The sequence below is a fragment of the Musca autumnalis genome, unplaced genomic scaffold, assembly GCF_047663935.1.
Source record: "Musca autumnalis isolate F117 unplaced genomic scaffold, ASM4766393v1 scaffold_3, whole genome shotgun sequence".
Lineage (NCBI taxonomy): Eukaryota > Metazoa > Arthropoda > Insecta > Diptera > Muscidae > Musca > Musca autumnalis.
Genome location: NW_027411866.1, coordinates 192,792,233 through 192,819,703, shown reverse-complemented (window position 1 = coordinate 192,819,703; position 27,471 = coordinate 192,792,233). Strand labels below are relative to the sequence as shown.

The following is a 27,471-nucleotide window of genomic DNA, read 5'->3' as shown; positions in this document are numbered from 1 at the left end:
AAATGTGAAATAGCGTCTGGCAACAGTACCTGTTGCCTAGGCCAGATAATTTTCTAGTTCCCTCGTTCTATACTAGTTTCTGGTATGATACAATATGTTCTTTTGAATCTTTCCTTGTAATCCGTAATATATCGTCTCGTTTGATCCACCCACCCATCGACTGGAAAAGATTTCCATTCCTGTATCACGGTGCGCCTTAACTAATTTTAAATGGAAAGTGCTTACACCTGGGAAGTTTTTGCAGGTTCTGAAACTACAATGCTCATAGATGAGAATTATCAAGACTCAAAAAAAATCGTCGGAGGGATTTTTAAATAAATCGCGATTGAAGTTCACATTTTTAGGGGTTCTTTAGGTTTTCACGATTTTGCTTAGAAATAGCTAGTCCTATGTAAATGGGTCTAAAGAAAATGTTGTAGCTGTGAAAATTCTCCACAAGATTGACTTTTATGATATTTTCGTAGGTTTTACCGTTTTTGAGATATAGATGTTCAAAGTGAGACAATGCACTGACTGTATCGCCTCCTTACAAAACAATGTCATTACTGCAATTTCCCAAATTAAACTTATATCTCTTGAAAATGGTACAACCTAGGAAAAAAAAATCATGCAATCTTGTAGAGAATTTTCACAGCTTCGACATTTTCTTTATTCCTATTTTGATATGACTTGCGGTTTCCAAGCAAAATCTTGAAGACTTAAGATTAAAACCTAAAAATTTGAACTGAACCTCTATATCTCAAAAATGGTAAAACCCACGAGAAAACCTAAAGGTCATGTTTGTAGAGAATTTTCACAGCTACAACATTTTTTTCAGACTCATTTCGATACGACTTGCGGTTTCCAAGCAAAATCGTGAAAACCCAAAAAACCCTAAAATTGTGAATTTTGATTTTTTTCTGTTTTTTATTTTTCTTATCTATGAACATTGCTGTTTTAGAATCCACGTAATCTTCCTATGTGTAAGCGGTTTTCATCAAAAGTTAGTTAAGGCGCACTGAGCATGATATTGTTTTATAAGGAGGTGATACAGTCAGTGCATTGTCTCAATTTGAACTTCTATATCTCAAAAACGGTAAAACATACGAAAATATCAGGTCAGTCTTGTGGAGAATATTCACAGCTACAAAAGTTTTATTAGACCCATTTACATAGGACTCGCGATTTCTAAGCAAAATCGTGCAAACCTAAAGAACCCCTAAAAATGTGAACTTAAATCGCGATTTATTTGAAAATCCCTCCGGCGATTTTTTTTGATTCTTCATATATCTCATCTATGAGCATTGTTGTTCCAGGTGTAAGCACCTTCCATTTAAATTTGGTTAAGGCAAACCGTGGTATATTCGGTGTTCGGCTGTAGATGAGCGGGAAAACGATGAATTCGATGTTCGGCCGCAGGTGATCGGAATGACGATGTATTCGGTGTTCGGCTGTAGGTGATCGGGAAGACGATGAATTCGGTGTTCGGCTGCAGATGATTGGGAAGACGATGGGTTCGAGTATTAGTCTAGTTAGTCTAATTTCTACCATGCGCTACTGATTTCTAACTACGAAACAGCTGACCCGAAGGCCCTGTGGAACTGCTGACCCGAAGGCCCAGTGGAACAGCTGACCCGAAGGCCCTGTGGAACTGCTGACCCGAAGGCCCAGTGGAACAGCTGACACGAATGCCCTGTGGAACAGCTGACCCGAAGGCCCTGTGGAACTGCTGACCCGAAGGCCCTGTGGAACTGCTTATCCAAAGACCCTGTGGAACTGCTCACCCGAAGGCCCAGTGGAACAGCTGACCCGAAGGCCCTGTGGAACAGCTGACTTGAAAGCCCTGTGTATGTATTAGCCACCACAACTTAATGGGTAGCCCTCAAAAAGTATTCCCAACGCTTTAGCACCGAAGTATAAGTTGGCGGATTTAGAACAGTCTTTTGTTCCAACCCGTGTAGCTAACCCCCTGCAGTAGTAAGCTCACCCTTCTCAAGTAATTCTGGAATACTTTAGTGGGCTGGAGTACAGAGTGATTGTGATTTATTCGCAGTGCGCATCAATATGGTTAAGTCGAAATTACACTGGAATTGTATTCTCCGTTACGTTACATGTTATTATCCAACAGGTAGACAGATGTAATGTAGTGGCTGCTGCCTATTGAATGGCTGTTCAGTATATCTACAGAGTATTGGGTGGTAGCCAGTATTGTGTTGTTGTACTATGTATGTAAGTGTTAGTATTGTCACGTTACAGACCCACTGATGATATTTGTAGAAGTAAACAAATTTATTTATTTGCTGTTTTATTGATTTATTTTATCATTTTTAAATGAAGAAAATGGTCGAAGAGTGGTATTGAGTCTTCTTTGGGCCTACAAAACTTTTCCCCGGAAATGTGTCAGTACTGGCCCACGCTTTGGATTAGCCCCCATAGAATGGTACCGCCCGATTTTCGGGGTTTATTCAGGGATTCAGCTGCATTATCCTACAGTAATTAAATACATATTTGATCTTCTTTGGGGCTACTAAACTTTCCTCCAGAAATTTGTCAACACTGGTCCATTTTTTATATAGCCTCAGTAGAATGGTACCTCCCGATTTTAGGGGTTTTCAAGATTTTAGCCGTACTATGCTACAGAAATTGCTGAAATTTAGTATTTAGTCTTCTATGGGGGCTATAATAACTTTTCCACCTAATTTGTCAGTACATTTCCATGTTTTGATATAGCCACTGTCACAATCAATTTTACAGATATCTAAAGTCGCGCTTGCGCATGTAAATCATCTTCTTTATATTTTGTGAAACGGTTACATATATAGGCAATAATTCCCCATGATTACTTTTTAATTTCCTTTCTTTCATAATTTTTTAAAATTAATTTAAAAAGTATCACAATATATAGGTTTCAAAAATGTACCTCTACCATCGAGGGGGATGGAGAGTTTTCAAGGGAAGAATTTTTTTATTTGCTGACAGATGAGGCTTAATAATATACTAAAACATGTTTAAAATTTTACCTTTTTCATCCATAAATATTTGTTTGAAAAAAAGTGGTTTTCTGTTCGAAAAATCGAACACCAAATACGAAATGGGTTAACCACCGTATTCACCGGACTTAGCCCCCGTTGAATTTTTCCTCTTCCCACGACTGAAGACACCGATGAATGAAAAGCGTGTTGCTACAATTGAGGAGATAAAAGTATAACAATACAAAGGAGAAAAATTACTTTGGGTATCTAAAATTCATAAAGAACTCTAACATAAGATCACATTGCAGTGGTAATATTATTATCGCTTTGAGTAGCCAGGCTTAATGAATTATTACAAAATATCACATTGCAAATGAAAAACATTGCAAAAAGAATCCATATGCTAAGTGAAAACAATATTGTCATTAAATATTGCTTTCAACATTTTACGTAGACCATTTGTTTGCCCTAAGGTATTAAGCGGATTATCGCATTAGCCCTAATGTTCGACATAAAAGAGAATTAATGTTCAACATTTGTAAAAAGCGATTAATTAGAAGGTCGGCATCGGTGAATGCCTTTTGACACTGGCACATACCTAACCATCCGATATATATACATACTCGTACATACATATGTATTTGCAGTATGTAATGAGAAAATTGTGCTAAACTCAATCAAATGTAGTTGACATGCAATTTTATGCGTAATAATACGAATGTAATTGACACATGCAGAGAAACTTGTTGTCAAAAGCATAAAAACGTTGCAGCTTGTTTGAGTATGTGTTGTTTATATGGTTCGTAAAGAACGTCTTTTAGGATATTTATAAGGATAATTTTAACACAAACTGAAAAGATGTCGATATATGAAGTAAAAAAGAATATGGTTGCTTGGTAAACAGTGAGCCTAATTATTTTTTGACTAACGGTTCCATAGATATCGCACCTTCAATAATTTGGTATAATAACAAATGTTTCACACTGGTACAAAGGAAAAATTGTCTTGACAAATTTATAAAATAAAAAAATTGTAATCATTCGAATCCCAATACCAAATAGGACTTAATTTTTTAATTAATTGTAGTGTAATACAAACAAATTTGAGAAGATCGAAGAGTACAATCGTTGTTAAAAATTGATTTTAAATATTAACTCGCAAAAATTGCATCCAAATCCTTTGTGCAGCTTTTTTCTATTTTTTTTATTAAATAGGTGATGAAACAACACAAAATACAAAAAAAGACTTTCGATGAACATTTTAAAACAGTCCTTAAACCGTACTCAAGTGAAGATGGTGAACTTCTGTGAGAGGTACCGGAGTTGTCCGATATAGTCATCAGAGAAAATTTACCTTACCGAAGATGGTCCATATAGGTCCACTCCACAATCGCTTTACTTTTGTTTGCAAATAATTACATTTACATGTTGCTAGAAAATCATCAATCATTTTTAAACCATGATAGAGAAATTTCTATTTTTTTAAATGATGCAAATTTAATCGATGTATGTGGTCTGAAGTTTCTGTACCACCTTTGGTAAAAAAGCAATGCAGTACCTCGAAATGTTGGTCTTTTTAATTAATGGGTACTTTACACGATATGTTTTATACCCTACATTACTATGTGGGGAGGGTATTATAAGTTGGTTTTGGCCAAAAAGTTTGTAACGCATCGAAATAATGGTCGTAGACCCATACTTACATATATATACCAAAATGAATGTATTGACGAGCTGAGTCGATCTGGCTATGTGTGTCCGTACGTCCGTCTGTTCGTCTGTCCATCTAAATCGTCCCGAAATTTTGGATGTTGATGGGGGTCCCGGAGGGGAATGGGCAAAAAAAATATGTCGATAAAAAGACAACGTTTTTTTCCAAAGCTAATATCCCAGTTTCTGTATGGGGTATACCAAAATGATATAAAGTAGGTTCTCGTAGGTGATCAAACAACGAAGATATCACAATAGTCGCAAATAAAACCCAACTTTTCATTTTTGCGATTTTAATTATAATGACGAATATCACAGCTTTGGTTGGGGACTTTCCAAAAGCAAAGCCTGCCCATGAAAGTAGAAGATTCCATCTTTACAATGATGCAAAGTAGGTCGGGGTAGGTGACCACCTAAGGGAGATATCGGAATAGTCGGTAATACATCCCATTTTTACATTTTTTTTTTTTGAAAACCACGCTACAGGTCGCAATTTTGATCGGATCGTCACGAAATTTCGAGGGTTAATGGAGGTCTCAAAGAGGAAGAAGCCTTTTGATTTTGGTGATGGTCGGATAATATTTAGGGGTCGGAATTAGCAAAAAATTTATTTGGAGAAAAAGTCAACATTTTATTCCAAAGCAAATATCTCAGCGTCTACAAGGGGTATATAAAAAGCAATACCTGGCAAGGAAAGTAGAAAATATCACCTTTACAACGACGTAGGTTGTCGTAGGTGGTCAACCAACGAAGATATCGCAATAGTCGCTAATAGAACACAACTTTTAATTTTTGCGATTTTAATAATAATGACGGATATCACACCTTTGGTTGGGGACCATCTAAAAGCTAGTTTAAGTTCGAAGTTTAAGTTCACTCCTTCAGTTACCTCCCCCACAAAACTTCAAAAATTCTCTGCAGAATGGTGTGAACGATAACTCTCGAAGAGAGCAACCGATTTGGTCCTAAATTAGCACATCGTATTATTCCTTTTAGATATAGATCAGGTTCGAATATGGACGATATGGATTCACTCCTTCAAGTACCTTTCACACAAAATTTGGAGCTCCTCTTGGATCGTTTTGATTTTTTTCAGCAGAAGTTTGAATATGAAGTTTGTTTATTAAAAAGTGATTTACAGTACCTACAGATTCCACGAATTTTGAAGTAATCTTGTAATACTAAATTTATATATTTTTTATTTATATATTTTATATAATTATGGTGTTTTTTTTTTTTGTCAGAGGCACCGTCAGTACAGTTGATTGGTGATTTCTTACTTGTTCTTTGGTCAATTCGGTATAAAATAGCCTAAAACTATTTTTAAATTATTTTGGTTTTTAATTGTTTATTCATATTTATACTCACAGCATTTATGCTAATGAGGGTATATGGCGAAAACCAAAAATGTTTTACAATCGATGAATCCGAGTTTCACCCATTCAGAATTCGAGAACTTTTAACATATTCTATATAGTATGATTAAAATTCTTTAAAATGAAAAGTTTAAGGAGGAATCCCATAAAGTCGACCATTAAAATTACTTTACGTGGAAGCTGCGTTGGCATCAATGTAGAAAAATAGGTAAAAATGGGTTGAAGCCAACAAGTTTTTTTATGCTCCCTTCCGATTTCTGGCTTAACCTTACATTTTATAGACATATGTCTAAAGAAAGACTCAAAGAATACTTCATGGGCAATATGATACTAGTGTATCATTTTTCGATATATCCACTGCATTCACCTAAAATTTATGCTGACATTTTGAAGCTGGAATTTCGGAGTTTTTTGATTTTTTTAATAATTCGGACGCGCAACAAGATAATATTCATAGCTCATAATAGGATTATAGAACTCGTAATTTTACTTCGTTTAATGCATATCTCATGAGTGTGCTCCTTACAGCACCCTAGTAATTGGAGTCTAAAGGCCAATATTTGATGCGTGAATTTTTCTAAAAAAACTATTTTTTGCGTTTAAAATTTACAAGTGCCATTTAATTTCCTTTGTACCCCGCGTGAATTTAGTTATTTTACGCGACGGATCTAATGGATCAAATTATTTTAAATAATTCGCAAATAATAGGCTTTTTAATTTCCACATTTTTTGAATGATTGTAATTTCAATATTACTCTTAATTTCCTATCCTTATAAGTTATCACAATAAGCAAATAAGCTTTCACGATGGTAAACCCTATTTCTTGATGAAGATTTAGCAGTACACATTAATTATTGTATGGGATTTAGCGAAATAGTTGGAGAACTCCCAAATATTTTTCCTTATTTTTCGAATCAAATAAAAAAATATATTTGCAACAATATTTGCCAACTATAAGTTTTTCTCTTTTTTGTTGCTATAATATGCAATTTATGTACCCAATCTCTATAATTTGGTATCATATATTTGGTATCATATTTTTCTACGCATTGTCTAGATTCCGCATATATTTTTTAATTTATTTTTGAGGGTTTGTACGGACTCTGGGACAGGTTATTTCGGATTTTCTTAAAATTTTTTGTATTATTTGTTGATTTTCCGCGAATATAATAATAAATTTAATAACTAATTAAAGATATACGAATAGATATGGAATGCTGTTAACGATTTATGCATACATTTTCTCATAATAACAAATAAGATATTTTTAAATATTTTTTCTTTATATGAGAACCGCTATAACTTTTGCGCGCATCTTCCAATTTTGTGAACAGCCTTTAGGCTAAAGAGGGTATTTACACTTTGATATGACAAAAAATGTGCCTCATCGAAATAATGGTTTTAGACCCCAAGTATGTTTGTACGATATCCGTTTCAGACAATTTTGAGTAGATCTAGCAATGTCCGTCCGTCTGTCTGTCTGGCTGGCTGGTGCGCACGATAACTCTTGAACGGATCAATCGATTCGGTTCAAATTTTGGGTATCGAAATATGTTGTCCTGATTCGATTTAAGTTCCCCCACAAATGTTCAACTCTTATAGGGAATAACCGATTTGGTCCATATTTTGCACATCGTGTTATATCTACCAAACTTAGATGAGGTTCCAATATGGACCCAATCGGTCCACTCCTTCAGGTACCTCCCACACAAAATTTCGGAAATGTTTAGTTTAGGACCTGGTCTCGAATCGCTTTGATTTTTGTTTACGCAAGTTGTATTCGCTGTCCTCTATACGACGCTGTAAGTTTCATTAGGGGCAAGTCCATACTTCCTGAGAAAATAGCCTGAAAGTTACAAAAAAACCCTATGACACCGTGTGTAGTGGTTGGAGCGCAAGATAACTCTCGAACGGATCTGCCGATTCGGTACAAAATTTGGCTTTCGTAATATTTTGACCAAACTTAGTTCAAGTTTAAAGATGGATTATATCGGTCCACTCCTTCCGGTACCTCCCCCACAAAAGTTCGAAAATGTTCGGAAAATTTGTGCGTACGATAACTCTTGAAGGGAGTAACGGATTTGGTCCATACTTTGCACATTATGAAATTTCTACCAGACTTAGATGAGGTTCCAATATGGACCCAATCGGTCCACTCCTTCAGGTGCAGAGGTGAATGCCAGAACATGCATGTTTCATACGGACAAAATGTGCTTCAGACCCCAAGTATGTTTATACGATATGTGTTTCAGACAATTTGGAGTCGATTTAGCAATGTCCGTCCGTCTGTCTGGCATCGCACGGATGAACCGATTTGGTCCAAAATTTGGCTTTCGCAATACTTTGTCCAAACTTAGTTTAAGTTCGAAGATGGGTTATATCGGTCCACTCCTTCGGGTATCTCCGCAACAAAAGTTCGAAAATGTTCGGAAAATTTGTGCGCACGATAACTCTTGAAGGGAGTAACCGATATGGTATATACTTTTCACATCGTGAAAATTCTAGCAAACTTAGATGAGGTTCCAACATGGACTCAATCGGTCCTCGCCTTCGGGTACCTCCCACACAAAATTTCGGAAAAGTTCAGTTTAGGACCTGCTCTCGAATCGTTTTGATTTTTGTTGTAACAACTTGTATTCACGGTCCCCCATACGGGGGTACAAGTTTAATCAAGGGGAATAACCATACTTCCTGAGAAAATAGAAAATACCTCCCCACAAAAGTTCAAAAAATGTTCGGAAAAATTGTGCGCACGATAACTCTTAAAGGGAAGGACCGATTTGGTCTATACTTTACGCATCCTAATATATCTACCAGATATAGATCAGGTTTGAATATGGACTATATTGCCCATTCCTTCGGGTACCTCTCACACAAAATTGCGGATAAGTTCACTTTAAGTTCACAAAAGTTGTAAAAAAAACCCCTATGGCACCATAAGTAGTAACTGGAGAGCACAATAATTCTTGAACTGTTAAACCGATTTGGTCCAAAAATTTGGCCTTCGTCACATTTTGTCCAAACTAAGTTTAACTTCTTAAATGGCCCATATCGGTCCTCTCCTTAGGATACCTCCTTCACAAAACTTCAACATTTGCGTTCAAGTGCAGTTTAGGATCTGTTCAGAGATCCTTAGCAAATTTATATCGAGGATGTTCTTTGTAGTCCTGTTTACAGCTAGTTTATGTTTTTTGTGGACAAGTCCATGATTCCTGGCACACTGGCCCAACAGGTGTACGATAACCCACTGAAATGGCTAGTGGGTGCGATATTTATCGAAAAGATATGACTCTCAAAATAATATCCACTTCCGTAATGAACTATATCGGTCCACTCCCTCCTCCGCAGAAATTTTGAACTTTAATCCTAATCCACACTTTTGGAAAGTTAAAATGTCCAAAAAGTGCCACAAAATTCTGAAAAGACCCAAAATACATTCGATCTGTCCGTAGATGAAAGTTCCAATTCACACAGGCTGAGGGTATTCTCGGTCGGCAAGGCCGACTGATACTTTTTTACTTGTTTTTCTTTTCAGTGGCAAGTCCATACTTTTTGAGAAAATGAAACGAAAGCTGTAAAAATCTCCTACGACCAGCATATGTATTGGCTGGTGCGCACGACAACACTCAAACGGAATGCTGTGTTGGTCCACACTTTGCATATCGTAATATTTCTTCGAATATTAGATGCAATTCGAAGATGGTGCTTATAGGTCCACTCCTTCTGGTACCTCCACCATAAAAGTTCGAAAATATTCGCTAAAACTGTACTCGCGACATCTCATAAATGGAGCAACCGATTTGGTCCAAATTTTGGATCTCGAAATATTTTGAGGTCGGTTAAGGCTCTGATCGAGTATCTTTTGGACATTTTTACCGAAGGCACTACTAGTGGCCCTGTTTACAGCGATATTATGTTTTCGTGGGCAAGTCTGTGCTTCCTGAAAATTGTGTCCAAAAGCTCTAAATTATACGGTGACCAACTGAAATAACTGGTGGGCGCAATACCCATCAATAGGAATAACTCCGAAAATAAGAACCACTTCCAAAATGGACATTTCCATTCCTTCAGATACCTCCTCTGCCACACTTTTGACATTAAATTCAAATTCATATTTTTGCCGGCAAGTTCATTCGTCCAAAAAGGAGCCACAAAATTCTGAAAACTCTTTAATACATAATTTTTGGGTAAAGGTTGCACTTCACACAGGCTGAGGAGGATATATTTCTGTAGGCAAAGCCGACTAATACTTTTTATGGCATCTACGACTGCATCCGTGTGAATGCTATTTACACCTGTTTGATAGGCTTGTTGGTCTAGGCCAGCGTCAGGCACCATACTTTTCTATTGCATACTTTTTCAATGGGTTGAATTGTGTGTGTGGAGAGAGCAACGTTAAATGAGCGCACACGGGCGCCTAATCGCCTGACGGTGGTATAGGCGTCTCACAATGTAGTTGGTCCTACGAAAACAAGAGGAGGCAACCTGTTGCAGTTCTCAAAGCGGCATTCTAACAAGTTTGAATATTTTTCCATCGCGTAGCACTTATATTCGTGGATCATACCAGTGCCGCATAGCTTACCATAGAAGGACCTGTTGCGTTTTATATGGTCAACAATGTTTCTTTATCTGCACCACAAGTGCTGCCTACAAAAGACTTGAGGACCTGGTTCAACACCCGGCATGTACTGCAACGAAAGCATGCCACTGTGTTGCTGTACTGGAAGACTGTTACAGTTTTCAGAACGGCATTCTGACAGGTTTGAATATTTTTCCTTCGCGTAGCACTTATATTCACGAACAGTACTGGCGCCGCATAGCTTACCACAGACCGATCTATCGCGTTATCCGTGGTCAACAAGGTTTCTTTATCTTGTCGCAGATAACCGTGACATGCGCAGGCGGCATGAGCATTCTGTCGAATGTGACCCTAGAATTTTGGTTTTTTTGTGGTCGAAATTCTGCTACCATCGTTCATGACTTTCAACCTATGCCATCCATGTGAAGAACAGAGTGGCGGATATTTGCATATTTTTCGCTTGAAAAAGTTGACAAGATCAGTCAAATAGGAGTTCAGCCTTTTACAAATGAAATAAGGGAAGGTATCTGACGCCAAGTTCGTACAATCATCCTCATACCTTACGATCTCAATGCCGTTTGGAGGTGCTGAATATTGGTTAAACAGTTCCGGAGATATTACCCAGTTCCACGTACAACTGACTTCCACACATATAATTGATTATCAAACGTTTTAAACTTGACCGGATGGTTTTCACTCAGCCTGGAGTGCTTGTTATAAGTCAAGTCACTGTTCTATCGCACGGCTTGCTCTGGTTGAGTCCTCGACTAATATGTATGGAGACGTGCAGCGCTGTTATCGTGCTGTGTTTACGGAACCCATGTTGATGATCGGCAAATGGAAAGCTATTTCCAATCCTAGTGTTTGACCTTTCAACTTAATTTTGTATAGGCTCATTCTTGAGGATCACGGTCTGATATTGAAAGCTGTCAATGTGTTTGTCGTCAAACTGCGTGCTTCACTTCTCCACATAAAGAGCCCTTCACCCGAGCAGCTTTCTTGTCGATAGCCTTGTGGATTTCTGATTGACAGCGGGTTATGACTTCTATATCCTCAGCGGAAAGCTGGTGGCACACCGTTACTGCTTTGTGGGACGACAGCTTTACACTTATAACAAAGCCTCTTGCAAGGCCGGTTGGGTTATATTTCCTTTTGACCGTTGATGCTGCGTTGTTATCCTCCTCCCAAGGTCTATTTGTACTTCTGTCGGATGACTCTACTTCGAAACAATCAAATATCGCTGAACAGGTAGGCGTAGAGGTTCTTGATGATAAACAGTTTTCGTATTTAGAAAATTTTTTCTCAAAAATAAAATGGTTTTTGTGTGGTCTTTTTCAGCATTTAAAATGAATAAACGCGATGAAAAAGTAAAAAAGTTCCAGTCGGCTTTGTCGACAGAGATATACCCTCAGCCTATGTCAATTGAAACTTTCATCTATGGACAGATCGAATGTAATTAGGGTCTTTTCAGAATTTTCTTGGCCTTTTGGACATTTGAACTTGCCGACAAAAATGTGGATTAGGATTGAAGTTCAAAAGTGTAGGGAAGGAGGTACTTGAAGGAATGGACCAACATAGTCCATTATGCTAGTGAATCCTATTTTGGGAGTGATATCTTTTCGATAGATATCGCGCCCACTAGTCATTTCAGTGGGTCATCGTATAACTTTGGGACCAGTATGCCAGGAAACATGGACTTGTCCACGGAAAACATAATCTATATATATAAAAGAGCGGTGAGGTGAGGTATTCACTGACTGATTCATCAGCGCCCAGACGAAACCGCTGAAGCTAGAAAGTTGAAATTTTGGGTGTAGGTTGCTGTTGGTGTGTAGGGGTGAGAATGGGTTTTTGGAAATTCGACCTAGAAGTGTACGAAAAGTACTAAAAGGTACTAAATATGGTACCCTTTGTATTAGGCAAACGGTAAGAGCTAGAATATTGAAATTTGGAATGAGGGTCACTGATGGAGAGTTAGAAAGATGTACCAAATGGTTATTGGAAATTCGAACTATAAGTGTACGAAAAGTACTAAAATTTACAAAATTTAGTACCAATTGTATATTTTGAACGGATATAGCTAGAACCATGGAATTTGGTATGGAAATCAAGGTTGGGAAGTGGTGTTGATGTAATTAAATGGTTTTGGAAAATCGTACGAAAAGTACTAAATGGTACTAAATTAAGTACAACTTGGATTTGGGTGAACGGATAGAGCTGGAATCCTGAAATTTGGAATGAGGGCCACTGATGAAGAGTAACAATGAAAGGTTTTTGGAAATTCGAACTATTAGGGTACGAAAAGTACGAAATGGTACTAAATTTAGTACAAATTGGATTTGGGTGAACAGATAGAGCTGGAATCCCGAAATTTGGAATGAGGGTCACTGATGAAGAGTAACTATGAAAGGTTTTTGGAAATTCGAACTATAAGTGCACGAAAAGTACTAAATGGTACCAAATTTAGTACAGTTTGAAATTAGGTGAACGGATTGAGTTGGAATCCTGAAATTTGGAATGAGGGTCACAAATGGAAAGTAACAAGGAAAAGTTTTTGGCAATTCGAACTACATGTGCACGAAAAAAAATAAATGGTACTAAATTTAGTACAATTTGGATTTGGGTGAACAGATAGAGCTGGAATCCCGAATTTTGGAATGAGGGTTACTGATGAAAAGTAACAATGAAAGGTTTTTGGAAATTCGAACTATAAGTGCACGAAAAGTACTAAATGGTACTAATTTTAGTACAATTTGGATTTGGGTGAACGGATAGAGCTGGAATCCTGAAATTTTTAATGAGGGCCACTGATGAAAAGTAACAATGAAAGGTTTTTGGAAATTCGAACTATAAGTGCACGAAAAGTACTAAATGGTACTAATTTTAGTACAATTTGGATTTGGGTGAACGGATAGAGCTGGAATCCTGAAATTTTTAATGAGGGCCACTGATGAAAAGTAACAATGAAAGGTTTTTGGAAATTCGAACTATAAGGGTACGAAAAGTACGAAATGGTACTAAATTTAGCACAATTTTAATTTGGGTGAACGGATTGGGTTGGAATCCTGAAATTTGGAAAGAAGGTCACTAATGGAAAGTAACAAGGAAAAGTTCTTGGAAATTCGAACTATATGTGCACGAAAAATAATAAATGATACTAAATTTAGTACAATTTGGATTTGGGTGAACAGATAGTGCTGGAATCCCGAAATTTGGAATGAGGATTACTGATGAAAAGTAACAATGAAAGGTTTTTGGAAATTCGAACTAAAGGGTACGAAAAGTACGAAATGGTACTAAATTTAGTACAGTTTGAAATTAGGTGAACGGATTGAGTTGGAATCCTGAAATTTGGAATGAGGGTCACAAATGGAAAGTAACAAAGAACAGTTTTTGGAAATTCTAAGTCCCAATTTACATTAGGCGAGTTTACTTGCGGCAATTGTCAGTTTGTATGTGAGAGAGGGTGCTGAGAGGCAAAGGGTTACCATATGCCTCACCTCTCTCTCCTACAAAATGAAAATTGCCGCAAGTAAACTCGCCCAATGTAAATTGGGACTAACTATAAGTACACGAAACGTACTGAATTTAGTACACTTTGGATTTGGGTGAACGGATAGAGCTGGAATCCTGAAATTTGGAATTAAGATTACTGTTGGAATCTAGAATTGAGATATGGAGGTAGCTTTGGAAAATCGTTCTAATGTGGACGAAGCAGTGCTAAATGGTACTAAATTCGATACAAGTTGTATTTGCGTGAACAGATTACTGTTGGAGTGTAGGATTGAGGTAGTTTTGGAAATGCGTACTTATGGAAAAGTGCCAAATTGAACTACATTGCAGATATATGAAAGTAGTTATTGGAAAGTCGTGTACGAAAACTGCTAAATGGTACAAAATTTGGTACATTTTGGTATTTGCTATATGGTACAGAATTTTGTTCAATTTGTGATTTTGTAAAGGGGTAGAACTGGAATTTTGAAATTCGGTTTTAGATTAGAAATTGGTGTTTAGAGAGGTGGTTTAAAGGAGGTTTTGAAAATGCTTATTTATACAAAAAGTACTAAATAGTATTATAATTGGTTTCAGAGGAACAGATAAAACTGGAAAAGTGAATTGCGGTTGGTATTTATGTTGAATATTAGAAGTAATTTTTGAAACCTACCTACATATGTGTACGAAAAGTTTGGTAACATGTTGGTACCAAAACCATGTTGGTATTGTGTAAACGGTTAAAGTGAGAACTGCATACTATAGGGGAACGAAAAGTACTAAATGGTACTAAATTTGGGCTCGTTGTAGGAACAAAGCTTGGATTATACAATTTGGACAAAAAACTACGAAATGGAAAAATATTTGTTAAGAAGATCATTCTGAAATTTAGATAAAGTTCGGAGTTTAAAAATTGTACTGAATATTGTTCTATTGATTTTATGCTAACGCGAAGGTGTTTCTAAATAATAAAAAATAATGTACTGGAAGTATGTAGTTAAACGTGAAGTATCTTTTCAATTTTTTGTTTGTTTTTTTATGTTAATTTGAAAACGTGGTTCAATGCGACAATTTTGTTAACTAGAAGGTTATTTTATCCCCTGATAATAAAAAGGCTTAAATTGAAATGCATCAAAAAATGTACCGTTATATACGGTTAACATACCCGTGCACATTAACTAAAATTTTTTGTAAAAAAAGTTTTTTTTTCTAACCATAAATTCCGAATTTCGGTCGGAAAATGTGCATAAAATCTTCAAATTACTCTAAGTCTTCAAAATATCTCTTCTAATAAAAGTGAATTAAAGTAGACATTTTTTTTAATGAAACTTTTGTATCCTCTGAGTATACAAGGTCCAAATTTAAAGAAAATTTGGCAATATAGATTTGTTCTAATTTTAAAATACACTAAGTCGAGGGGTACTGTTATATGGTGATATACGAATTTTTGTGGTCATTTTGAATTCCGAAAATTAGGTTCGTAGAATTTTCGGCATTCGTAGAATTTTCGGGTTCTTGGCGAAACCGCTGAAGCTAAAACCTTGAATTGTTGTGAAAGGGTGAGATAAAGTTTAGTGTTTGGAAACTCGTACTGGAAGGGAATGCTGTGTTAGTGAAGGGGTAAAACCAAAAGTCAAGTCTGAAATTAGCAATATGAGTAGCTGTTGGTGTATGTCTGTGATATGAGGTCGTAGTATTGGTAATTCGAAATAAAAAATATAGTAGGGGTGCAATACGGCAGATATTTTTTTTTTTGGGAAATTCGAAATACAGTATTAAAAGGAATTAAATCAATTAAATGTTGGTATTAAAAATAGGTTTTAGTTCAACAGAATCGCCAGTGTTCACCTCTTCCATATTAAATATTGTTCATATATATTTTATTCCCTTTCCGCATACGAAGTAGCGGGCATTTGCTAGTATAGCTCAAAACAGAACCACAAGGAACAACATCGGTATACATTTTCAAAGGATTTTTGAACTGCACTTAGACTCAAATGTTGAATTTTTGTGGGGAGTTGCCCTAAGGAGAGGACTGATAAGGGTCATTTTAGAACTTAATCTAATTTTTGACCAAATACCAAGTTCCTGAAGTTGTGGACCGGTATTGCGCATCTTCAAACTAAAACTGGACAAAATATGACGAAGCCCAAATTTTGGACCAAATCTGTTGATCAGTTCGAGAGTTATCGTGCTCTCCAGCCACTACATATGGCTGTTTTCTTAAGAAGTTTGGACTTATCCCTGAAAAACTTTTACCGTCGTAATTGAGGCAGCGAATGCAAGTTGTTTCAACAAAAGTCAAAGCGATTCGAGAGACGGCCTTAAAGTGAATTTATCCGACATTTTGTGTGGGAGGTACTCGAAGGAGTGGACAAATATAGTCCACATTTATATATGTAGTGGGAGTCTCTAACGCATTTTTTGGTTACCGACAAAAAACGGTAAAATCAAAATGCTTATAATTTAGGTTATTATCGATAGTTGTCGGTAAGTTTGCGACTAAAATAAAGTTGTCGCTAGGTATACCGACAGCAACAGTATTGTCAAATTTTATTTTTAAAATTTGTCGGTAACCAAAAAATGCGTTAGAGAATCCTACTACTGGTAGATATATTAGGATGTGTGAAATATGGACCACAGAGGTCACTGCCGTCAAGAGCTATCGTGTGTACAATTTTTCCGAACATTTTTGAACGTTTGTGGGGGAGGTATCTGAAGGAGAGGACCTATATAGCTTATCTTCGAACATAAACTAAGTTTGGACAAAAGATCTATCTTGCACTCCAACCACTACACACAGAGTCATAGGGATTTTTTGTACTTCCCAGGCTATTTTTGTAGGAAGTACGAGTATGGACTTACACCTGATGGAACTTGTACAATTGTATGGGGGACAGTGAATATAAGTTTTTACAACAAAAATCAAAGCGATTCGAGAGTGGTCCTAAACTGAAATTTTCCGAAATTTTGTGTGGGAGGTAATCGAAGTAGTGGACCGATTGATTCCATATGGAAACTTCATCTAAGTCTGGTAGAAATTTCGCGATTTGCAAAGTATGGTCCAAATCGGTTACTCCCTTCAAGAGTTATCTTACTTACTTAGCTGGCCCATTACAGAACATTTGTTCCATAGGCCGATTTAAGAAAAGATCTCCAATTCTCCCTATCGCGCCTTTTCATCTCTTCATCCACTTGTTTGCGCCATCTATTCCTTGGCCTGCCAATTCTGCGTGCACCGCCAAGCGGTTCGTATTTATACGCCTTTGTAGCGGGTTCATCTTCGCCCATTCTTATGATATGGTTTAGCCAACGCAATCGCTGCATTTTGATACGTTTAACTATATTGATGTCGTTGTATAGCAGATACAGCTCGTGGTTCAAGCGACGTCGATGTTCACTGTCAACGCAGATTGGTCCGTAGATCTTTCGAAGAATTTTTCTCTCAAACACATGTCTGCTTGCGCAAGTACCCAGGCTTCGGAGCCATACATCAGCAAGGGTAGTATCAGTGATTTGTCGAGTGTTATGTTTGTTTGACGAGATGTGGCTTTGTTTTTAAACTGCTTTCTTAAACCAAAATAGCATCTGTTGGCCAGTACAATTCTTCTTTTTATTTCACAACCGATGTCGTTTGTTGTGTTTACGGAGGTGGCGAGGTAGACGAAGTCTTTTACTACCTCAAAATTATAGGAACCAACTTTAACAGTTGGTCCGAGCTCAATGGACGCATTGCGGATCGACACCATCAACTTGGTCTTCTCGCCGTTCACAGCCAGACCCACTTTAGCAGATTCTCCTTCGACCTTCATAAAGGTATTTGTTACTTCTTTTACTAATCGTCCCATGATGTCTATATCATCAGCATAAGCAAGTAACATGTGGCTATTGCTGTAGATTGTGCCACTTCTTTTTTACGTTTGCCTTTCGTATAACCTTTTCCAGCAGGATGTTGAAGAGATCACACGAAAGGCTGTCTCCTTGTCTGAAACCTCTTTTCGTACAAAACTCTTCGGAGAGGTTCTTCTTGACAGATGGTGCTAACTAGCTGATGAATACACCTTATCACGTGTCGCCTCCGGTTTTGAACAGCTCGGCTGGTAGGATATCAGCTCCTGCTGCCTTATTATTCTTCAGCCGGTTTATTGCTGTCTTTAACTCATCTTGACTGGGCGGTATACATTCAATACCATCTTTTGGGATTGGATCTGTGGTATCTCCCACTTATTCGCTGCTATTGGACACCAACAGGTTTGAACAATGTTCTTTCCATATCCTGAGCACACTATCTGTATCAGTAACCAAATTACCTTGCTGGTCTCTACAGGAGGAGGTACCTGTACTGAAGCCATCAGTTTGATGCTTGACTCTTTGGTAGAATTTTCGGACTTCATTCTGGTTCCTGTACATCTCGATTTTTTCACACTCCCGCTTTTCCACCTCCATCTTTTTCCTGCGGAAAAGACATTTCTCCTCTATCCTTTTCTCCCTATATCTCTCTCGTGCGCTATGCGTTGCTACGGATTATAAGGTAGCCCTGTATGCCGCATTTTTCTCTTCTATAGCAGCACGACACTCCTGATCATACCATGGATTCCTTGGTGGAGGTCTCTGGTATACAAGTACTGATTTTGCGGCTGTTTGCATGGAGTGGGCAATACTTTGCCATTGCGCTGATATATTATCGGGATGAGGAGTGCTTTGATTAAGCAGTTGGGGCAGTTGAGTGGAATATGCTGTAGCTATCTGTTGTGATTGCAGCTTACCGATATCTAACTTTCGTGTTGTGTCTGTTCGTACTTTGTTTGCTACGTTTAAACGGGTGCGTACCTTTGCGGCAATAAGGTAGTGGTCCGAATCTATGTTTGCTCCTCGGAAAGAACGCACATCCAACACGCTCGATGAATGTGTTCCATCTATCATAACGTGATCAATTTGATTTCTTGTTTTCTGATCTGGAGACAGCCAGGTGCCCTTATGGATGTCAAGAGTTATCGTGTACAGAAATGTTCCGAACATTTTCCGAACTTTTGTTGGGGAGGTACCGAAAGGAGTGGACTGATATAACCCATCTTCGAACTTAAACTTCGTGTGGACAAAATATTACGAAAGCCAAATATTGGACCGAATCGGTTGATCCGTTCGAGAGTTATGGCGCGCTGCAGCCAGCCAGACAGACAGACGGACGGACGGACATTGCTAAATCAACTCCAAATTGTCTGAAACGGATTTCGTCCAAACATACTTGGGGTCTAAAACCATTATTCCGATGAGGCATATTTTGCCCGTATGAAAGTGTATCTACCCTCGTTAGCATAAATGCTGAGGATATAATACAAAAACCTCAGCCATGACTAAATAGTGTGAACACCAAAAATAACTTATTCCTTGAGGGCAGATGTTTGTTTCAGTCTTCGAGGCGAATTTCTTTCATCACCATAGACTGGAATGTGGTATGCCTATTGAATGTGTAGTGTTATGACAATTAAAAAAAAAAATACAGAAGTAAATACAGAAGCCCAAAGGAACATTGCCAACATTTTGTTGGTTGGCATGTATCGCCTAAGGTTGATGATAATACACGAAATGTGTATTTTTATATTGAAATTAAGATTAAATACGATTTTGCTTTAAGAGAAATTTGTATTTTATAATATATAAACTAAATCAATTTTATAATAATATATTAAGCAAAATAATCATAGTTTGTCTTCTTGAATGCCTTCTTCAAAATAAATATAAATAAATAAGTTTTTGGCATGATCAAATTTTTACTATATATAAATTGGATTCATTCATTTAAATGTAATGCCTTTTTTCTTAAAATTTCTTTTTTTCATGAATACTTAAAAAAATGTTTATTATCTAAACAAAAAAAACTAAAGCGTACTTACACTTTTACAGACAGCAAGACATCGCAAACTGACGAAGAGAAACAGCGCGATCGTCAACGCAGCGAAAGGGAAGCTAAAAAAGAAGAACAAGACGCCCTTAATTACAAGGTATTTAAAAAAATAATAGAAATAAATTAAATCAATAATCAATATTTGTTCCTTTGGTTTCAGAGAGATAAAGACGCCCGTGAAGCCCGTTTATTAGATTTTGAAATACGACGCCAGCAAGACCGTGAAAAGAAAAAAGAAGAGCAAAAAGTTTTACATCAACAGCATCAGCAATTGCGTGATCAACAGCAGCAGCAACAGCAAGAGCAAAGTGGTGAAAGTCCACCCACAACTTCAGCTCTAGCTCAACAACAGCAGCAGCAGCAGCAACAACAACAAGATCAGCAGCCAGAAACCGAAAAGCAACATATTATCGGTGGTAGTAGCAGTGCACCAACACCGATCATACCAACACCACCCGAACGTGGTCTACCGCCAGCTTTTCGTAGTCGCTCTATAGAACGAGAATATCTTTACGAAAGAAAGCGGCAACTTTCAACAGCCGATACACACGACTATAAAGTAAGTTATCCACAAACCAACAATTTCAGAAATCGCGAACTGTTAACATATTCTATATACATAGTATGACTGAAATTCTTTAAAATGGTGTGTTTTAGGAGGGATCCCATAATGTCGACCATTAAAATTGGGGTACAGAAATTAGGCCCATGAAATAACACCCCAAACGGAAATGAAAATGGACCCCACTTTTTGCGTTGTTTTTTTTTTTTTTTTTAATTTGAAAAAAATGGCCGCAATACAAAAAGGCCCCAAACTAGGAAAATTGGCCCGAAACAAATATTACATTTATGTCCCAAAATTTCATTGGGACCAAAATGCATTTTTGAAATTGAGGTGCATTTGGCAAATGCAATATTCACCCAAACACCGGAAATACAATTAGGCCCCAACATTAGGCCGGGGCGATTTGTATGGAAGGAAAAAAGTGTTATCGGGCGCCTGGAGATTCTGATTCTTGGGACTGTACTGAGCAAAAAAGTCAACTAGACCATATGTCTACGGTGAAAATCGAGCCCCCGGATTTTGACTTGAAGTTTTTTTTCAAGGATTTTTGGATATTTTGGCATATAACAACCAAACCACTGAGATTTTCGATCCAACACAAAGACAACAATTGTAGCCAAGACAATAATAAAGAACTCTCTAGTACATCGCAAAAGCATTGGAACGCTCCTTCAGGTAGTTATGGCCTCGAGAAGGTGCACATTTTTCGGAAAATATCGATAAACGACACTGTGCTACAAAATAGAACTCAAAGTCAGTGGGTGGAAATTTTCTTTTGGAGATGAAAGCCCTTGGTGAGTGTACTGAGAACCCAAAAGGAAATTTTCACCATAGGTCAAGTTTCCGAGAAATTGCGTGATTAATGGTTTAATTTTGGCCCCTTAATTTGTGATCAAATAGCTTTATATCTCTCTAAAGCGTTATTGTAGCTTCATTTTGACATTACATATCTTCAGTCAAATCGAATGGTGAATCTTTTTGTAGAATATTTCATCCCTCTAACTCAATTCCTTTCATGTCCTTTTCGTCCTTTATTTTTTGAACCGTAGTAAAAGTACCACAAGGCGAGATTTTACAGCATCCAAATATTCTACAAAAATGTTGTTCAGAAGATTTTAGGTACGGTTCTCATTGATGACCAATCGATATTTCCCCGTTTTCATGGTCCTTTTTGACATTTTACTGGTTTTTGTTCAGAAAACTATGTTTTGTTTTTATGTATATTCGTTATTGGTCTGTGGTGCTTCTGAAATACTTACCATAAATAGCTCTTGTAATGACGAACACGTTAATAACAAATTTTATTGGAGGACAGATCCGGTTATCTAAATTTTTGAACCGGATATTCTGATATTAAAACCGATTTTGGAACCGGTTTTAAGTAACCGATTAACCGAATATGTATATCATTAGAAAGCTAATAAAATGGTCAATCAAATGACAGCAAGTAGCTGATTACAACAAAAAAACCGCGTTCTTAAACCGATTTTGATGTAAAATATCACTGGGGTCTTTTTGGCGATGAAAGTCGATTAAGATAATATTATAAATCTGGAAAGGCTGTTATGTCATAGGTCAAACTTCTGAGTTATGGCGAGATGAATTTGTGTTATGTTGTTTTTATATCATGCACTTAAAGTTCATCAAGAATGAATTAATTTCGCCATAACTCAGAAGTTTGAACCATGTCATTAACTGTCCTTATCATTTTCATTTTTCCATAGCGCAAAATTATAAAATGTTCTATTTCTTATTTTTCCTACATTTTATCCAAAACTATAATGTTTTTTGTTTTGTTCAATATTTATTTTGGAAAGCTTCGTAACCGACAAAGTTGTAATCAGCTACTTGCTGTCATTTAATTGACCATTTTATTAGCTTTCTAATGATATATATATTCGGTTAATCGGTTACTTAAAACCGGTTCCAAAATCGGTTTTAATATCAGAATATCCGGTTCAAAAATTTAGATAACCGGATCTGTCCTCCAATAAAATTTGTTATTAACGTGTTCGTCATTACAAGAGCTATTTATGGTAAGTATTTCAGAAGCACCACAGACCAATAACGAATATACATAGAAACAAAACATAGTTTTCTGAACAAAAACCAGTAAAATGTCAAAAAGGACCATGAAAACGGGGAAATATCGATTTGTCATCAATGAGAACCGTACCTAAAATCTTCTGAACAACATTTTTGTAGAATATTTGGATGCTGTAAAATCTCGCCTTGTGGTACTTTTACTACGGTTCAAAAAATAAAGGACGAAAAGGACATGAAAGGAATTGAGTTAGAGGGATGAAATATTCTACAAAAAGATTCACCATTCGATTTGACTGAAGACATGTAATGTCAAAATGAAGCTACAATAACGCTTTAGAGAGATATAAAGCTATTTGATCACAAATTAAGGGGCCAAAATTAAACCATTAATCACGCAATATCTCGGAAACTTGACCTATGATGAAAATTTCCTTTTGGGTTCTCAGTACACTCACCAAGGGCTTTCATCTCCAAAAGAAATTTTCCACCCACTGACTTTGAGTTCCATTTTGTAGCACAGTGTCGTTTATCGATATTTTCCGAAAAATGTGCACCTTCTCGAGGCCATAACTACCTGAAGGAGCGTTCCAATGCTTTTGCGATGTACTAGAGAGTTCTTTATTATTGTCTTGGCTACAATTGTTGTCTTTGTGTTGGATCGAAAATCTTAGTGGTTTGGTTGTTATATGCCAAAATATCCAAAAATCCTTGAAAAAAAACTTCAAGTCAAAATCCGGGGGCTCGATTTTCACCGTAGACATATGGTCTAGTTGACTTTTTTGCTCAGTACAATCCCAAGAATCAGAAACTCCAGGCGCCCGTGATGGTGTTCAAATCGCCCCACTCTACCCAACATATTTCAGACAAGAGAATTCTCTCATATCAATGAGTGCACCCCGATTCATATTAGCTGAATGATATGCCGAGTCCGAAAGGCGTGTTCTAAGACACCACTTGCAGAGAAGTTTTACATTGCTGAAATACTCACGAAATGTCACCAACATCACTGAGGGGTATTTTGCCACCGTTGAAAATGTTGATGTTTTCTGGCCTGGGAATCGAACCCACGATCCTTAGCGTGCAAGGCGGGTGTGCACACCATTGCACCACGGTGGCACCCCAACATATTTTTTCACTTAAATTTGGGGTGTAAATGAAGCAACAAATTTGGGGTGTATTTGCAAAAAGGATTTTTAAAGATGTTCATACAATAGTTTGTAATAAGTGACTAATTGAAGGCTATACTTTTTGTATAATTTTGGGTATGTAGTGCAAGACTATACTAATTTTTACTATTTTTTCGATATCATAAAGGAAAATTAGTTTTATCGCAGAAAAAACTAGTTGCTCCTTGCAGGTTCTGGAACAGGCATTTTAACATATTGAAACAACTTCTACTCTCCATTTTTTTATATCCTCCACCATAGTATGGAGGGTATATTAAGTTTGTTTTTCCGTTTGTAACGCATTGAAATACTTATTTGCGACCCTATAAAGTATATATATTCTTGATCAGGGTAAAATTCTGAGTCGATCTGTGCACGTCCGTCCGTCCGTCCGTCTGTGGTAATCACTCTAGCATCCACAAAAATGGAGATAGGACGCTGAAATTTTGGGAAAATGCGTCTTTTGTTTGCAGGCAGGTCAAGTTCGATGATGGGCTATATCGGTCCACGTTTTGGATTAGCCCCCATATAACGGTACCCCCCGATTTACGGTATTTTGACGTTTTTAGCTATATTTTCAGACCGATTTAGCTATAATTTGACATTTAGGGTTCTTAAGTGTCAATAAACTTATATAACAAAAGTTGTGGACATAGTTCCACGTTTTGATATAGCCCCCATATAACGGTACCCCCCGATTTACGGTATTTTGACGTTTTTAGCTACATTTTCAGACCGATTCAATAAACTTATATAACAAAACTAGTGGACATAGGTCAATGTTTTAGAATATCCCCCATATAACGTTACCGCACGATTTCAAGTATTTTGACGTTTTAAGTCACATTTCTTGACCGAATTAGCTATAATTTGATATTTAGGGTTCTTAGTGACCACAAAACTTATATTCGAAAAAAATATGAACATAGGTCCATGTTTTGGTATAGCCCCATATAACGGTACCTCCCGATTTTCGGTATTTTGAGAATTTTACCTACAAGTTTTAACCGAATTATCTGTAATTTGAACATTTGACATTTGAAATTCCTAGTGGATACCACACCTCTCCACCAAAAATTGTCAAGAAAGGTCGATGTATTGATAAAGCCCCCATATAACGGTACCTCCCTATTTTCAGTAATTTGATGATTTTAGCTACAATATTAAACCGAACTAGCAGTAATTTGACATTTGAAGTTCTTAGTGGTCACAACACCTCTCCATCAAAAATTGTCAACATAGGTCCATGTTCGGATATAGCTCCCATATAACGGTACCTCTCAATTTTCAGTAATTTTACAATTTTAGCTACAATTTTTAACCGAACTAACTGTAATTTGACATTTGAAGGTTGTGGTGGTCACCACACATCTGCATCAACAATTGTCAACATAGCCCCAATATAACGATACTTCCTGATTTTCGATACTTTGAGGATTTTACTTAAAATGTTTAACCAACGTAGATCCATGTTTAGGTATAGCCCCAAAACAAACCTCCCGATTTTCCGTACCTTAGCTTTATTGTTTGGACGAACTTTCTGTAATTTGAAATTTAAAAGCCAGCAAAATTTCTGCAACAAAAATTGTTCATTTAAGTTCATATTTTCGTATAGCCCACATACCTCCGAACTAGCTGTTAATGACTTTTGAAGTTCCCACGTTATGTACCGATTTTCGTATTTTGAGGATTCTAGCTGCAATTTTTAACCGAATTAGGAGTTTTTTGACATTAAAGGCTCCCATCAAAAACTGTCGACATAGGTCCATGTTTTTTTATTATAACCCCTATATAATGGTACCTCCCAATTTCTAGCCCACCAAAAATTGTCAACATAAATAGTTAGATATAGGCACCATAAAAAAGGGCCTCCTAATGAAGCATTTTATGTACATTATCTGACATTTTAACGTACTTACTTAAAGTTGGGGACAGGAATGAAACTAATTATTCCATTTTAGTTCATAATATTTTATGGTGGAGGGTATGAAAAGTTCGGCCCGGCCGAACTTAATGCTTTTTTACTTGTTTTATTTGAGTTGTACTGACGATGCACTTAAATGCATTTCAATAAAATTGACCTGTATTAATGAAGACATTCAGAGCAAAGGCGCTAAGCTATCCCAATTTAAATATTTTGAATTTTACCAGTCAAAAGCTTATGCACATGGGTAGTAGTGTAGGGTATCACATAGTCGGCCCCGACCTGACTATAGCCTTGGCTCACTTGTGTAAAAAATGCAAGCACATAAAAATGTCTCGATTTAATTTTTTAATTTAAATAATTAATATAGTCGTATATCGGCCTTTTTGTAGAAAATTTACTTATGTTGAAACTGAGGTATGGGATATTGTAACTCGCGAATTTTTGTAATATACCATAACTTTTGAACGGATTTAGGTAAAATAAACTGTTTTAGCAAGATTCACCGATGGATTTCTTAAAATTATAATTTGAGCGGAAGCTGTGGTCATATTAATGTAAAACAAAAAATCGTTGAAGGAAACGAGTTTTTTTAAGTCAATTTTCAATTAGTGGCTTTGCAATAAAATGTAGAGTATAATATTCAAAGAAGAAGTTAAAGAATACACTTCAGAGATGAAGTTTCTAATGTATGATTTTTTAATATAACCACTACATTAATCTCAAACGGATGCTGACAATTTGAAGACTGAAAAATTGGGTTTTTTTGAATTTTTGCTATAAACGGGACGCGCAACTGTAGTCGTTTAAAAACCGATTATGAGTTTGTAGTACTCGCAAATACGCATTTTTTTATGTATAACTTGGGCGTGTAGCCTTCAAAGGTTCACAACAATCTCAGCTTAAAGTAGAAATTTTTGTGCGTAAATTTTTATAAAAAACCTGTTTTTATACCCTATACCACAATGTGGAAAAGGGTATTATAAGTTTGTTTTGGTAAAAATTCATGTAACACCGCGAAATATTCGTCGGAGACCCCCAATGTGGTATACCAATCTTCATATCTCGACGAGATAAAGCGATTTTGAGATGTGTGTCTGTCCGTCCGTCCGTCTGTCCATTATAAATTGTAAACACGCTCCAGGCCGCAATTATGGACCGATCGTCACGAAATTTTGTATGGAGGTCGGGTTCAGATCAGAATAGATCCATATTCTTATTGGTGATGATCGTGAAATATTTAGCGGGTGGAATGGACCAAAAACATAATATTTATCCAATGTTCGAGCGGCTCTGTAGGTCTCAATAATAGTCCGATCCACGCGTAATTTTAAATAAGGTAAGAGTATATCACAAAGGAGAAGCTTGCAATTTGAGATGGCGATCGGATAATATTTAGAGGGTTAAATGGACCAAAACGTTTGTGTGAAAATTTTTAATATACAGCTTATATCTTAATTCCTGGAAGTGACATTCCGGACTAGTGAGATATACTTGAAAGTGGAACGCTTGACCTTTCAATTGATGCCAATTATGTTGGTGTGCATGATCAGATAACAGGGTTACAGCCTAATATATTTCGTTATTTGTTTGTAGTGTAATAATAAACTTGCTAGAAGTCGCAATTATACATCAATAGTCACGAAATTTTGCACCGGGTAAGAGTATAGGTCGAAAAAGATGCCTGCAATTTTAAATGATGATCTGATATTCTTCAGCGGGTGAAATGGACCATTACTTTTGTATGAAAAATACAA

General features: G+C 36.8%; 1 protein-coding gene across 12 annotated transcripts in view; it reads left to right on the top strand.

The window, feature by feature from the left end:
- LOC141398634 (voltage-gated potassium channel subunit beta-2-like) overlaps positions 1 to 27,471 on the top strand; it is a 726,071-nt gene that overhangs the window by 373,323 nt on the left and 325,277 nt on the right. For 6 of the 12 annotated variants that reach the window (XM_073976119.1, XM_073976117.1, XM_073976114.1 and 3 more), the window contains 2 exons: positions 20,013 to 20,110; positions 20,174 to 20,572. The exons of the other annotated variants lie outside the window; for them this stretch is intronic. Coding sequence is in view for 2 of the 6 variants with exons in the window: in XM_073976099.1 (XP_073832200.1) it covers positions 20,013 to 20,110; positions 20,174 to 20,572 (497 nt within the window). In the remaining 4 variants the exon portion in view is untranslated. The remainder of the gene's footprint in view (positions 1 to 20,012; positions 20,111 to 20,173; positions 20,573 to 27,471) is intronic. 12 annotated transcript variants of the gene reach the window in all.